Source organism: Salvelinus namaycush, chromosome 37 (assembly GCF_016432855.1).
Source record: "Salvelinus namaycush isolate Seneca chromosome 37, SaNama_1.0, whole genome shotgun sequence".
Classification (NCBI taxonomy): Eukaryota; Metazoa; Chordata; class Actinopteri; order Salmoniformes; family Salmonidae; genus Salvelinus; species Salvelinus namaycush.
In genome coordinates, this window is record NC_052343.1 from 30,762,587 (window position 1) to 30,776,502 (window position 13,916).

General features: G+C 47.7%; 1 protein-coding gene across 2 annotated transcripts; it reads left to right on the forward strand.

Moving 5' to 3' along the window:
- The first annotated feature begins 3,378 nt into the window (after positions 1-3,378).
- Positions 3,379-6,568, forward strand: LOC120031472 (SPRY domain-containing SOCS box protein 2). Of its 2 annotated transcripts, XR_005473739.1 has the most exons (4): positions 3,379-3,430; positions 4,134-4,939; positions 5,195-5,644; positions 5,864-6,568. XR_005473739.1 is itself a non-coding variant. In XM_038977248.1 (3 exons), exons 2-3 carry the CDS (start codon positions 4,234-4,236, stop codon positions 5,323-5,325), a joined length of 837 nt encoding a protein of 278 aa, XP_038833176.1. In that variant the 5' UTR covers positions 3,379-3,430; positions 4,134-4,233; the 3' UTR covers positions 5,326-6,568. The 2 variants fall into 2 exon arrangements, 1 of the variants encoding a protein (XP_038833176.1); XM_038977248.1 differs by having other exon boundaries at positions 5,195-6,568.
- Positions 6,569-13,916: the final 7,348 nt, after the last annotated feature.

Sequence of the window (13,916 nt, forward strand, 5' to 3'; positions counted from 1 at the left end):
GACTCAGTTGCACTGGCTTCCATTGATGAGGAGGAATGTTCCAGTAACCACCCCCAGCAGCCCCCGAGTCAGGCCCACTCCAGAGAATACAGCAGGACTAGCACAGGACCCACTCAATTTAGGTTCTGGAGGATAGGAGTAGGACACATTTCATCCATGTTTAATTTCACATGCTCAAATACTTCAGTATATCATTAATTTATAAATTAATGGAAATCAAATCGCCTGAATACAACATCCATACATTAATAGATGAATCGAACCTGCTCCCCCGTATCTCTCACCCCAGAACCTGTTGGGAGTGTATAGTCCCACGGTCACTCCCTCAGTCACCTCCAGGTCGTTCCTGGTCCATCTGACTCTGACAGGCAGGGTTAGAAATGATTCACAAAGCAGATGAGGGATAGCTCCTTAGCTCCTTCCCAGATCCACCTCATCCTCTGGGTACAGAACAACCTCAGGGGGCAGTAAATGAGGCTAAATGAACTGTTTCGCTGACAGACAAGTCTCCGCTGACAGCCAGGTGTAGCAGTGGAAAGATGTTGGGACTCTGCTGTTGGGAGAGCTTAATGTAGGCCCTAACAGTTTTGTGGGCACCGTTTGTCACTGTTATAGTGCAATTAATGTATTGTTTAGTGTTGTGTTGTGTAGTGGCTTTGCTGGCATGCATCCCACATTTTTGTTTTTTGTTTGCCCCACCAAGATTTACATGCTAAAATCACCACTGACTCAGTGTGAAATGCAGTTCCCTATCACAACTGGCAGCACTGCCGTAGCTTGCCTAACTCATCCGACGGTGATACCTTGGTTATACAGTCTGAAACAAAGCACTGAAAAAAAAAAAAAAAATTGCCTCTCAGGACCTCTACAAGCCAGAATGTTCAATAAAATCACATTTGAACGTACTCTACTGGTTGTCTGTGTGATTGGTCCTTTTCAAATCAAATCAAAGTTTATTTGTCACATGCGCCGAATACAACAGGTGTAGACCTTACAGTGAAATGCTTACTTACAGGCTCTAACCAATAGTGCAAAAAAGGTATTAGGTGAACAATAGGTAGGTAAAGAAATAAAAACAACAGTAAAAAAGACAGGCTATATACAGTAGCGAGGCTATAAAAGTAGCGAGGCTACATACTGACACCGGTTAGTCAGGCTGATTGAGGTAGTATGTACATGTAGATATGGTTAAAGTGACTATGCATATATGATGAACAGAGAGTAGCAGTAGCGTCTTTTGTCTCTCTAAATTTGACAAAAATGTACAGCTAGCTAGCACTGCAGTGCATAAAATGTGGTGAGTAGTTTTCTCAAAGAGAAAGACAATAGTTGATCAGTTTTGAACAAATAAAGAAGAAATAGAGAGAGGGAAAGAGATAGAAAGAGAGATTTCATAATTTTTTCCCACTTTCAGTTTCACAAACTTAGCTAGCAAATGCAGCTAGCTAGTTTAGCCTACTCAAACACCCTGCTCAAATAGAGCGATGCTATGTTAGCTAGCTGGCTATAAATATCCAACACAACACTGGAACTCTTCCAAGTCAAGGTAAGCTTTTGGTTTTACACATGTTTTGCCACCGGGGCCTGCCGGTTTAACTGCTAAACTGCTTACTGACTATACACTGTAATGTTGCTGCATGATTGTAGCGGGATACTAATGCGTTAGTTATATTGGGCTATGTATGTAACAGTATAACTTTAAACCGCCCCCTCGCCCTGACACGGGCGCGAACCAGGGACCCTCTGCACACATCAACAACTGACACCCACGAAGCGTCGTTACCCATCGCTCCACAAAAGCCGCGGCCCTTGCAGAGCAAGGGGCAACACTACATCTAGGTTTCAGAGCAAGTGACGTAACTGATTGAAACGCTACTAGCGCGTACCCGCTAACTAGCTAGCCATTTCACATCCGTTACACTATGTTGACTATGATGTTACTTTAGCTAATATGGTGACAACTATATAAGTTGTGTGTAGCGGTTATGATATGGTTTGGCTTGGAAAGGTTTTTTCACCTGGTCACATACAGCTGACGTGTTGTGCAAAGAAGTCCACAAATGAAGGGGAGAGTGCATAGATGCGAGAAGGAATACAACGTGGCTGCTATGAAAGTGAACTGTGTTTATGGGTGATCATGGGTGTATTCATTCCACCGATTCTGTAAAAAAAAAAATCTTAAACAGAAGCAAACAGAACGAAACAGGGCGAAACATTCCTGAATTTGTCCAATAGAAACCCTTGTTTGCAACTGTTGGACTAATTATTACACCCTAGATCCGCTAGATGTAGGGAAGAGTGTGCAAGGCGGTATTGAATGTGTCACTGTCTGTCCATGTACCTGTGTGCACCTGCGTTGTAAACTTTCATTCATAGGCTAGGTTGGAACAACCTCATGATGGGTATAGGGAAAATTAGAGTATCATGTAGGAGTCTAAACCTATCAATGTTACATTGAACTGGGTGAATGGAATATGAATGACAGTCATCCAATATACTATAATAGAAAAAAGGCCATGCTCATGAAGAAAAAAATTGTCCTCCCCAGTTTAAACTGCACCAACCGTGATAACATGTCCTTTATAAATAAAAACACGTTAAAAAACATAGCCTACTGTTGAGATCATGATGGAAGTGTGTGAGCTGTAGCAAGCGGTAGGCTATAACTGCTATGGTAAACGTTTAGCCTACCTATTGAACTACAGACAAGAAAATAAACTCGGAAAATAACCAGCGACTACCTACAGAGGACGCACAGAAGCTGACATTCTTTCTGCGCATGCTCTCGCTCGCTCTCTCTCTCTCTCTCTCTCTCTCTCTATGAGCCGATTTCGGTTCTATTTTCTTTTTCTCTTTTTCTCAATTAAAAGCCCGAGCCTCATCCTCTTCGTCTGTTTCGCGGTGTATGTGTTCATCCACTACAGGACGCGATAGAGAAAGATGCGAAGACAGGGAGGGGGCGATGGAGAAAGAGGAGATGGGGGTGTGGGAGGGAGGGAGCCAGCCAGTAGGGAAGGAATAGGCCTATTGGCTAATATACAGTCGATGTGAGAAAGGCTGTTGACGTTTTAATACGCAATCATGCATGATGCATGCATTAAACTGTAGCAGACAAAATAGTAGAATGCAGATTATGTTTACCCCCTATTATGACATACTATCCGTTGTTTGTTTGCCTCAAAATCTCTCGCATATCCATCATCACTTCACTACTTAGGTCACAGAATCTCGTGCCCTTGCACCAGCAATCTGTGTGACGTAGATCCGAGATTTCGGAACGTGCTGTTCTCTCCGCGGAGGTCGTTAGACGCACTGGATGGCATCAAGCGTCCGGCGGTGGGGGGTGGGGGGGCGTAAGAGGAGTTTATAAAAACATGGTCATGACTGACCATGTCCATTACTACGAAGGGCAAGAGAGAGAGAACGTGTGGTAAGCTACTATCTATTTACCTAAACAAGTTAGCCTACGTTTATTTATCCAATGACAATTCCTCCAAACAATCACCATCTGATTAACCTGATCTAATGTAAAACATTCTGGGAGAGATTATAGTGATGTCAATTTTGTATGACTGATTTTTTTATATATTAAAGGAGCTATATGTAATTCTTTGCATTGCAATTTCACAAAATATATCTACAGTAATACTGGAATGATAGTGTTTCACAATATTTCACCCCCCAAAAAAGTAATTGGGACCACACCAAATTGCATTTAAATGGTGCAGCCTTCATATTGGTCAACAAAAGACAGACCTTTTCTTGTTGTCAAATTGATTGGGGCCAGCAAATCTCTTATTGTCAATGCAACAAAGGACCAGTCAATTTAACAAGAGATTTGCTGGCCCCAGTAAATTTGACAAAAAGAGATGCTTCATTGTTGAATTGTTACATGTAGTCTAGTACCTTTAAATTGTATGAATAATACTTTAGGACTTTGGCCAGTCTTGATTCAAAATCTTGCTGTCATGACTCATGTCAAGACAGAAAAGTATTTATAGGCTACCTCAGTACTAGTTCAGGTTATAAATTAGTCCTTTATGTTCTTATCATAGGAACGTCATGATAACTTGAAATGTGGATTGCTCGATTGAGAATAACTCAGTCTAACATGATTTCTGTTTTCTCCACAGCTTTGAAAAACCCTAGCTCAGCCAGTGTCTGAGTAGTGAATATTGTGTGTGTGTGTGTGTGTGTGTGTGTGTGTGTGTGTGTGTGTGTGTGTAGGCTAAAATGGGTCTGTCACTGTCTGGCTGGCTGGGTGGTATCCCAGCCAAGATGAAGAAGGATGCTCCCTCCTCCTCCTCCTTCCTCCCGCTGTCCATCCCTACCTCCTCCCGCCTTTCACTCCTCCTAAACTCCTCTCCCGTTGACCCTGGAGACCCCCGGTGCCGCTGGAGCCCCACACACTGTTCACCTCACTTCCTGCTGTCCCAGTGCGGGGAGGAAGTGACACGCGCACCCACCCAGCAGATCAGCGACGGGGCTCGGGGGGAGAAGGGGGAAAGGGGAGGAATGCACGTCTGGGAGGTGCTCTGGTGCCCCACCCACAGAGGAAGTCACGCTGTGATTGGTGTATCCACGGAGCACTGCCCGCTACAAACCTCTGGTTACACTGCACTGATGGGCGGAGACTCACAGTCCTGGGGATGGGAACTCACAAATAATCAGCTATGGCATGCAGGGCAAGCCCTGGGGAGATACCCCGGGGAGAGAGGGGTGCAGGCGGAAGAGCAATCTGTGTCCCCCCCTCACCCTGTCCCAGAGCGCGTGCTGCTGGTTCTGGACGCGGACACAGGAACTCTGGGATATGTAGTAGATGACTGCTTCCTGGGCATGGCCTTTAAGGACCTCCCCCAAGGGGTGGAGCTTTTCCCGGCCATCAGCAGCGTAAGGGGTGGAGCCTTCATACGACTACGCTACCTCAACGGAGCTACCTGTGAGTATAACTTCATTATTATAATACAATTTAACTTTATTATCCCTTGGCATGTTGCTTGGCTTCAACACAGACAGGCAACATTTAGCACAGTATTACAGCTATCAAACTGAACACAGTGCAAATAACACAACTAAAACAGTTCAGAACTATTCATGATGCCCTTAAACCCAAATGTGCCCACATCAAGTACTTATGTTTGCATGTATGTTTATTAAATTTCTTTCTCTCTTTCCTTCCCTTTATTTCTCTCAGGTGAGCCTCCTGCACTGATGGCTCTCTGTGGTCTGTCCATCCATGTGTCCATGGGGAAAGAGAGAGAGACTCAGACAGACAGACTACCTCTGCCTCCTCCTCTTCAACGCTACATCCTGCCCAGCATGTGACACACACACACACACACCCACAAACTATAGAGTAAATAGGAAAGTTCTCACTGACCCAATGTCCATATACTGCTAAATTAAAGAACAGTTTTTAATTGAATTATGCAGGTCATCCAGAAAATAAATGAGCATCTCTGTATTTTAGGGACCAATGAGTGGTTTGTGTAACAGCAAACCATCATTGGACAGTGCTGGACGCATTGTGATGTTAGCTCCTCTCTGGCCTGGGACATCCACGGTTGCTCTCTGTCCAATCACATTTCTTCCCCCGCGTCGTGTTTTTGCCAGGTTGAATCCAACTTCATCCACAAAGATGAATGTATGTGCAGTTTGCCTGTCTTCCATCTCCATTACTCTCTAAAATACAGTAAATCCACAGTTTTACAGTACTTTACATTATGCATAGCTGTGTATATACCCTGTTATTGAACAGACATCTTACCTGGACATATTGATACCCGAGTTCTTTCACACATTCACCGTTTCTCTCAAAAGGTTCAGTGTTCAACTGCTTCATCCTTATTTTATGTTTCTCTAGGACTCTGGCAATTGTCGTTGTGCTGACCGTATTCACATTCCCAACAGTGATATTGTCTGCCAGCACCCTGTCCCGAATTTCCCGCAGTTTTATTGCATTGTTGCCAATTACCATGGCAATTTCCTGCGCATCTGATAATATTCTACCTCTCCCTCCTGTGGGAGGCAACCTTTGGATCCTACTGAAAAACACAAAACAATCAATATATTTCAAAATGTAAAAATGTGAACATACTGTATTGTACTGTAATATGTAGTTAAATTATCATTGAAGGATGCACATCTCACCTGTTGTTTTGCCTGAAAATCCGTACTATTGATGCAACTGTTGAACGCTGCAGATTTGGTTGCACCCTTAAACCGGCCTCTCTCAAAGAGAGACCATGGTTTACAACATGGTCAATAATTGTGGCCCTTATCTCATCCTCCACGCATTCTCCCTCTCCCTGCCACAATTATATGTTTTCGTGTATTTATTGAACACACCATGTAAACATTCACAGTGTAGGGTGGGGAAAGTATGTGAACCCTTGGATTTAATAACTGTTTGACCCTCCTTTGGCAGAAATAACCTCAACCAAACGTTTTCTGTAGTTGCGGATCCGACCTGCACAACGGCCAGGAGGAATTTTGGAGCATTCCTCTTTACAAAACTGTTTCAGTTCAGCAATATTCTTAGGATGTCTGGTGTAAACTGCTCTCTTGAGGTCATGCCACAGCATCTCAATCATATCCAAGATGGCGTAGCAGTTTAGACGTCTTTGTCTTGTCGTGTCCCGTGTATATATATATTTTTTCCTTTGTATATATTTTGTATATATTTTTTATATTTTTTACCTCCATTTCAACATACTCTCCTGCAACCCACCTCACCCAATGTGGTATGGATCTGCTATTTTCTGTACTTTAGAACCGGAACCCCCAACAGAAGCTAGCCAGCTAACTAGCTAGTAGTCAGTAAGCCACTGCTAGCGGTCATCAGCTAACCTTAGCCCTGTAACGATGTTCCTCCTCCTCTTCATCCGAAAAGGAGGAGTAGTGATTCGACCAAAATGCAGCGTTGGAATATGACATAATGATTTATTAAACAAGACGAAGACGAAACGAAATACACTTTGATAAACTACAAAACAAATAAACGATGTAGACAGACCTGGACACGAACTTACATATAACGTGAAGAACGCATGAACAGGAAACAGACTACATACAAAACGAACGAACGAACGATACCGAAACAGTCCTGTGTGGCGCGACAAACACAGACACAGGAGACAACCACCCACAACAATCAATGTGAAAACACCTACCTTAATATGGCTCTCAATCAGAGGAAATGAAAACCACCTGCCTCTAATTGAGAGCCATATCAGGTCACCCTTTAACCAACATAGAAACACATAACATAGACTACCCACCCAAACTCACGCCCTGACCGTCAAACACATACAAAATAACAGAAAACCGGTCAGGAACGTGACATAACCCCCCCCTCAAGGTGCGTACTCTGAACGCACCACCAAAAGTCTAGGGGAGGGTCTGGGTGGGCGTCTGACCACGGTGGTGGCTCAGGCTCTGGGCGAGGTCCCCACCCCACCATAGTCAATCCCAGCTTACTTCTCCCCCTTAGAATGACCACCCTCATCATACACCCACTTAATTTAACTGGTAACCTTAAGATAAGGGGCAGCACCGGGACAAGGGGCAGCACCGGGATAATGTAGCTCAGGACAGAGATATAGCTCAGGACAGAGAGGTAGGTCAGGATAGAGAGGTAGCTCAGGATAGAGAGGTAGCTCAGGATAGAGGGGCAACTCAGGATAGAGGGGCAACTCAGGATAGAGGGGCAACTCAGGATAGAGGGGCAACTCCGGACTGAAGGGCAGCTCCGGACAGAGAGACAGCTCTGGACTGAGGGGCAGTTCTGGATAAATGGCAGCTCTGGGCTGAGGGGCAGCTCATGACTGGCTGACGGCTCTGGACGCTCATGGCTGGCTGACGGCTCTGGACGCTCATGGCTGGCTGACGGCTCTGGACGCTCATGGCTGGCTGACGGCTCTGGACGCTCATGGCTGGCTGACGGCTCTGGACGCTCATGGCTGGCTGACGGCTCTGGACGCTCATGGCTGGCTGACGGCTCTGGACGCTCATGGCTGGCTGACGGCTCTGGACGCTCATGGCTGGCTGACGGCTCTCGACGCTCATGGCTGGCTGACGGCTCTGGACGCTCATGGCTCGCTGGCGGCTCTGGCAGATCCTGTCTGGTTGGCGGCTCTGGCAGATCCTGTCTGGTTGGCGGCTCTGGCAGATCCTGTCTGGTTGGCGGCTCTGGCAGATCCTGTCTGGTTGGCGGCTCTGGCAGATCCTGTCTGGTTGGCGGCTCTGGCAGATCCTGTCTGGTTGGCGGCTCTGGCAGATCCTGTCTGGTTGGCGGCTCTGGCAGATCCTGACTGACGAATGGCTCTAGCGGCTCCTGACTGACTAACGGCTCTGACGGCTCGGGACAGACGGGCGGCTCTACTGGCTCGGGACAGACGGATGGCTCAGACGGCACTGGGCAGACGGATGGCTCAGACGGCGCTGGGGAGACGGATGGCTCAGACGGCGCTGGGGAGACGGATGGCTCAGATGGCGCTGGGGAGACGGATGGCTCAGATGGCGCTGGGGAGACGGATGGCTCAGATGGCGCTGGGGAGACGGATGGCTCAGATGGCGCTGGGGAGACGGATGGCTCAGATGGCACTGGGCAGACGGATGGCTCAGATGGCACTGGGCAGACGGATGGCTCTGGCCGGATGAGGCGCACTGTAGGCCTGGTGCATGGTGCCGGAACTGGAGGCACCGGGCTAAGGACACGCACCTTCAGGCTAGTGCGGGGAGCAGGGACAGGGCACACTGGATTCTCAAAACGCACTATGGACATGGTGCGTGGTACCGGCACTGGTGGCACCGGGCTGAGGGCACGCACATCAGGACGAGTACGGGGAGAAGGAACAGTGTGTACAGGGCTCTGGAGACGCACAGGTGGCTTAGTGCGTGGTGCCGGAACTGGAGGCACTGGGCTGGAGACACGCACCATAGGGAGAGTGCGTGGAGGAGGAACAGGGCTCTGGAAACGCACTGGAAGCCTGGTGCGTGGAGTAGGCACTGGTGGTACTGGGCTGGGGCGGGGAGGTGGCGCCGGAAATACCGGACCGTGCAGGCGTACTGGCTCCCTTGAGCATTGAGCCTGCCCAACCTTACCTGGTTGAATGCTCCCCGTTGCCCGACCAGTGCGGGGAGGTGGAATAACCCGCACCGGGCTATGTAGGCGAACCGGGGACACCATGCATAAGGCTGGTGCCATGTAAGCCGGCCCAAGGAGACGCACTGGTGGCCAGATATGTAGAGCCGGCTTCATGGCACTTGGCTCAATGCTCAATCTAGCCCTACCAGTGCGGGGAGGTGGAATAACCCGCACCGGGCTATGCACACGTACAGGAGACACCGTGCGCTCTACTGCGTAACACGGTGTCTGCCCGTACTCCCGCTCTCCACGGTTAGCCTGGGAAGTGGGCGCAGGTCTCCTACCTGCCCTTGGCCCACTACCTCTTAGCCCCCCCCCCCCCCCCCAAGAAATTTTTGGGTAGTACTCACTGGCTTTTCGGGCTTCCGTGCTAGACGCGTCCCCTCATAACGCCGGTTCCTCTCTCCGGTTTCCTCCGCTCTCCGAGCTGCCTCCAGCTGTTCCCATGGGCGGCGATTCACTCCAACTTTAGCCCATGGTCCTTTTCCTTCCATGATTTCCTCCCAAGACCAGAAATCCTGCTTCGTGCGCTGTCTCTCTCTCCCGTTACACCGCTGCTTGATCTTTTGTTGGTGGGTGGTTCTGTAACGATGTTCCTCCTCCTCTTCATCCGAAAAGGAGGAGTAGTGATTCGACCAAAATGCAGCGTTGGAATATGACATAATGATTTATTAAACAAGACGAAGACGAAACGAAATACACTTTGATAAACTACAAAACAAATAAACGATGTAGACAGACCTGGACACGAACTTACATATAACGTGAAGAACGCATGAACAGGAAACAGACTACATACAAAAACGAACGAACGAACGATACCGAAACAGTCCCGTGTGGCGTGACAAACACAGACACAGGAGACAACCACCCACAACAATCAATGTGAAAACACCTACCTTAATATGGCTCTCAATCAGAGGAAATGAAAACCACCTGCCTCTAATTGAGAGCCATATCAGGTCACCCTTTAACCAACATAGAAACACATAACATAGACTACCCACCCAAACTCACGCCCTGACCGTCAAACACATACAAAATAACAGAAAACCGGTCAGGAACGTGACAAGCCCGGTCAACTCCCGCCAGTCTGCATAGCGCGATTCAAACCAGAGCATACCAGACTGCTTTTTCTCCACATCTCCGGATTCCTACCGCAAGCTCTGAACATTTTCACCTGGATCATCGCAGCTAGCTAGCTGCTATCCGAGTGGCTACTCCTGGCTAACGTCTTTGTCCCGAAGCAGGCACCAGTTAGCCTGGAACTAGCTTCGTGCTAGGCCCATCTTCCGGCTAGCTGAAGAGGTCCATCAGCCACTCCTTGGGCTACAATGCATATTTTGCCAATTGGCCTGGACCCCTTTTACTGCCGACACAGAGCCACGCCGATCCATCACGACTGGTCTACTGACGTAATCTGCCCAAGGGGGTTTCAACAGGCTCCTCCGTCGCAACATCCCCTGAAGGCCCATCTGCTAGCCGCGGCCCACTAGCTGTCTAGAGCATATCAGACTGTTAGCTGAAGGGGTCCATCAGCCAATTTCTTGGGCTACAATATCTATTTTGCCAATTGGCCTGGACCCTTTTACTGCCTACACGGAGCCCTGCCGATCCATCATGACTGGTCTGCCGACGTAACCGTGCGAGGGGGCTACAACAGACTCTTCCGTCGCGATGTCCCCCTAAGGCCCTTTTGCTAGCCTGCTATTCCCGGCCCGCTAGCTGTCTGAATCGCCGTGTCTCCAGCTCGCTACTCACTGGTCCCTATGATCACTCGGCTACGCATGCCTCTCCCTAATGTCAATATGCCTTGTCCATTGCTGTTTTGGTTAGTGATTATTGTCTTATTTCACTGTAGAGCCTCCAGCCCTGCTCAATATGCCTTAGCTAACCCTTTTGTTCCATCTCCCACACATGCAGTGACCTCACCTGGTTTAAATGGTGTCTCTAGAGACAAAACCTCTCTCATCGTCAGTCAATGCCTAGGTTTACCTCCACTATATTCATATCCTACCATACCCTTGTCTGTACATTATGCCTTGAATCTATTCTTCCGCGCCCAGAAACCTGCTCCTTTAACTCTCTGTTCCGAACGCATTAGATGACCAGTTCTTATAGCCTTTAGCTGTACCCTTATCCTACTCCTCCTCTGTCCCTCTGGTGATGTAGAGGTTAATCCAGGCCCTGCAGTGCCTAGCTCCACTCCCATTCACCAGGCGCTCTCATTTGTTGACTTCTGTAACCGTAAAAGCCTTGGTTTCATGCATGTTAACATTAGAAGCCTCCTCCCTGAGTTTGTTTTATTCACTGCTTTAGCACACTCTGCCAACCCGGATGTCCTAGCCGTGTCTTTATCCTGGCTTAGGAAGGCCACCAAAAATCCAGAAATGTCCATCCCTAACTATAACATTTTCCAACAAGATAGAACTGCCAAAAGGGGGCAGAGTTGCAATCTACTGCAGAGAAAGCCTGCAGAGTTCTGGTATACTATCCAGGTCTGTGCCCAAACAATTCGAGCTTCTACTTCTAAAAATCCACCTTTCCAGAAACAAGTCTCTCACCATTGCCGCTTGCTATAGTCCACCTTCAGCCCCCAGCTGTTCCCTGGACACCATATGTGAATTGATTGCCCCCCATCTATCTTCAGAGCTACTAATGTTAGGTGACCTAAACTGAGACATGCTTAACACCCCGGCCATCCTACAATCCAAGCTAGATGCCCTCAATCTCACACAAATGATCAATGAACCTATCAGGTACAACCCCAAATCCGTAAACACGGGCACCCTCATAGATATCATCCTGACCAACCTGCCCTCTAAATACACCTCTGCTGTCTTCAACCAGGATTTCAGCGATCACTGCCTCATTGCCTGCGTCCGTAATAGGTCTGCAGTCAAACGACCACCCCTCATCACTGTCAAACGCTCCCTAAAACACTTCAGCTAGCAGGCCTTTCTAATCGACCTGGCCCGGGTATCTTGGAAGGATATTGACCTCATTCCGTCAGTAGAGGATGCCTGGTTATTCTTTAAAAGTGCTTTCCTCACCATCTTAAATAAGCATACCCCATTCAAAAAATGTAGAACCAGGAACAGATATAGTCCTTGGTTCACTCCAGACCTGACTGCCCTTGACCAGCACAAAAACATCCTGTGGCATACTGCATTAGCATCGAATAGCCCCTGCGATATGCAACTTTTCAGGGAAGTTAGGAACCAATATACACAGGCAGTTAGGAAAGCAAAAGCTATTTTTCAAACAGAAATTTGCATCCTGTAGCACAAACTCCAAAAAGTTCTGGGACACTGTAAAGTCCATGGAGAATAAGAACACCTCCTCCCAGCTGCCCACTGCACTGAGGCTAGGAAACACTGTCACCACCGATAAATTGAGAATCCACAATAATTGAGAATTTCAATAAGCATTTTTCTACGGCTGGCCATGCTTTCCACCTGGCTACCCCTACCCCGGTCAACAGACCTCCACCCCCCAGCAACTTGCCCAACCCTCCCCCATTTCTCCTTTACCCAAATCCAGATAGCTGATGTTCTGAAAGAGTTGCAAAATCTGGACCCCTACAAATCAGCTGGGCTAGACAATCTGGACCCTCGCTTTCTAAAATTATCCACCACAATTGTTGCAACCCCTATTACTAGCCTGTTCAACCTCTCTTTCATATCGTCTGAGATCCCCAAAGATTGGAAAGCTGCCACGTTCATCCCCCTCTTCAAAGAGGGAGACACTCTAGACCCAAACTGTTACAGACCTACAGTATATCTATCCTACCCTGCCTTTCTAAGGTCTTCGAAAGCCAAGTTAACAAACAGATCACCGACCATTTTGAATCCCACTGTACCTTCTCCGCTATGCAATCTGGTTTCCGAGCTGGTCATGGGTGCACCTCAGCCACGCTCAAGGTCCTAAACGATATCATAACCTCCATCGATAAAATACAATACTGTGCAGCTGTATTCATCGACCTGGCCAAGGCTTTCGATTCTGTCAATCACCACATTCTAATCAGCAGACTCAACAGCCTTGGTTTCTCAAATGACTGCCTCGCCTGGTTCACCAACTACTTCTCAGACAGAATTCAGTGGGTCAAATCGGAGGGCATGTTGTCCAGACCTCTGGCAGTCTCTATGGGGGTGCCACAGGGTTCAATTCTTGGGCCGACTCTTTTCTCTGTATACATCAATGATGTCGCTCTTGCTGCTGGTGATTCTCTGATCCACCTCTACGCAGACGACACCATTCTGTATACTTCTGTCCCTTCTTTGGACACTGTGTTAACTAACCTCCAGACGAGCTTCAATGCCATACAACTCTCCTTCCATGGCCTCCAACTGCTCTTAAATGCAAGTAAAACTAAATGCATGCTCTTCAACTGATTGCTGCCCGCACCTGCCCGCCCGTCCAGCATCACTACTCTGGACGGTTCTGACTTAGAATATGTGATCATTTGCACACACTGTATATAGATTTTTTCTATTGTGTTATTGACTGTACGTTTGTTTATTCCATGTGTAACTCTGTGTTGTTGTTTGTGTCGCACTGCTTTGCTTTATCTTGGCCAGGTCGCAGTTGTAAATGAGAACTTGTTCTCAACTGGCCTACCTGGTTAAATAAAGGTGAAATAAAAAAGGTTATGGATGTGTCACTGCAACCTTAAAGGTCCTCAATGATGTCACCATTGCCCTTGATTCTAAGCAATATTGTGCTGCTATTTTTATTGACTTGGCAAAAGCCTTTGATACGGTAG

Bases quoted from the DNA above. Each gene is read 5' to 3' on its own strand.
- LOC120031472 (XM_038977248.1), top strand. From the start codon at position 4,234: ATGGGTCTGTCACTGTCTGGCTGGCTGGGTGGTATCCCAGCCAAGATG. The intron at 4,940-5,194 runs GTGAGTATAACT...TATTTCTCTCAG, and splicing joins CTACCTCAACGGAGCTACCT to GTGAGCCTCCTGCACTGATG.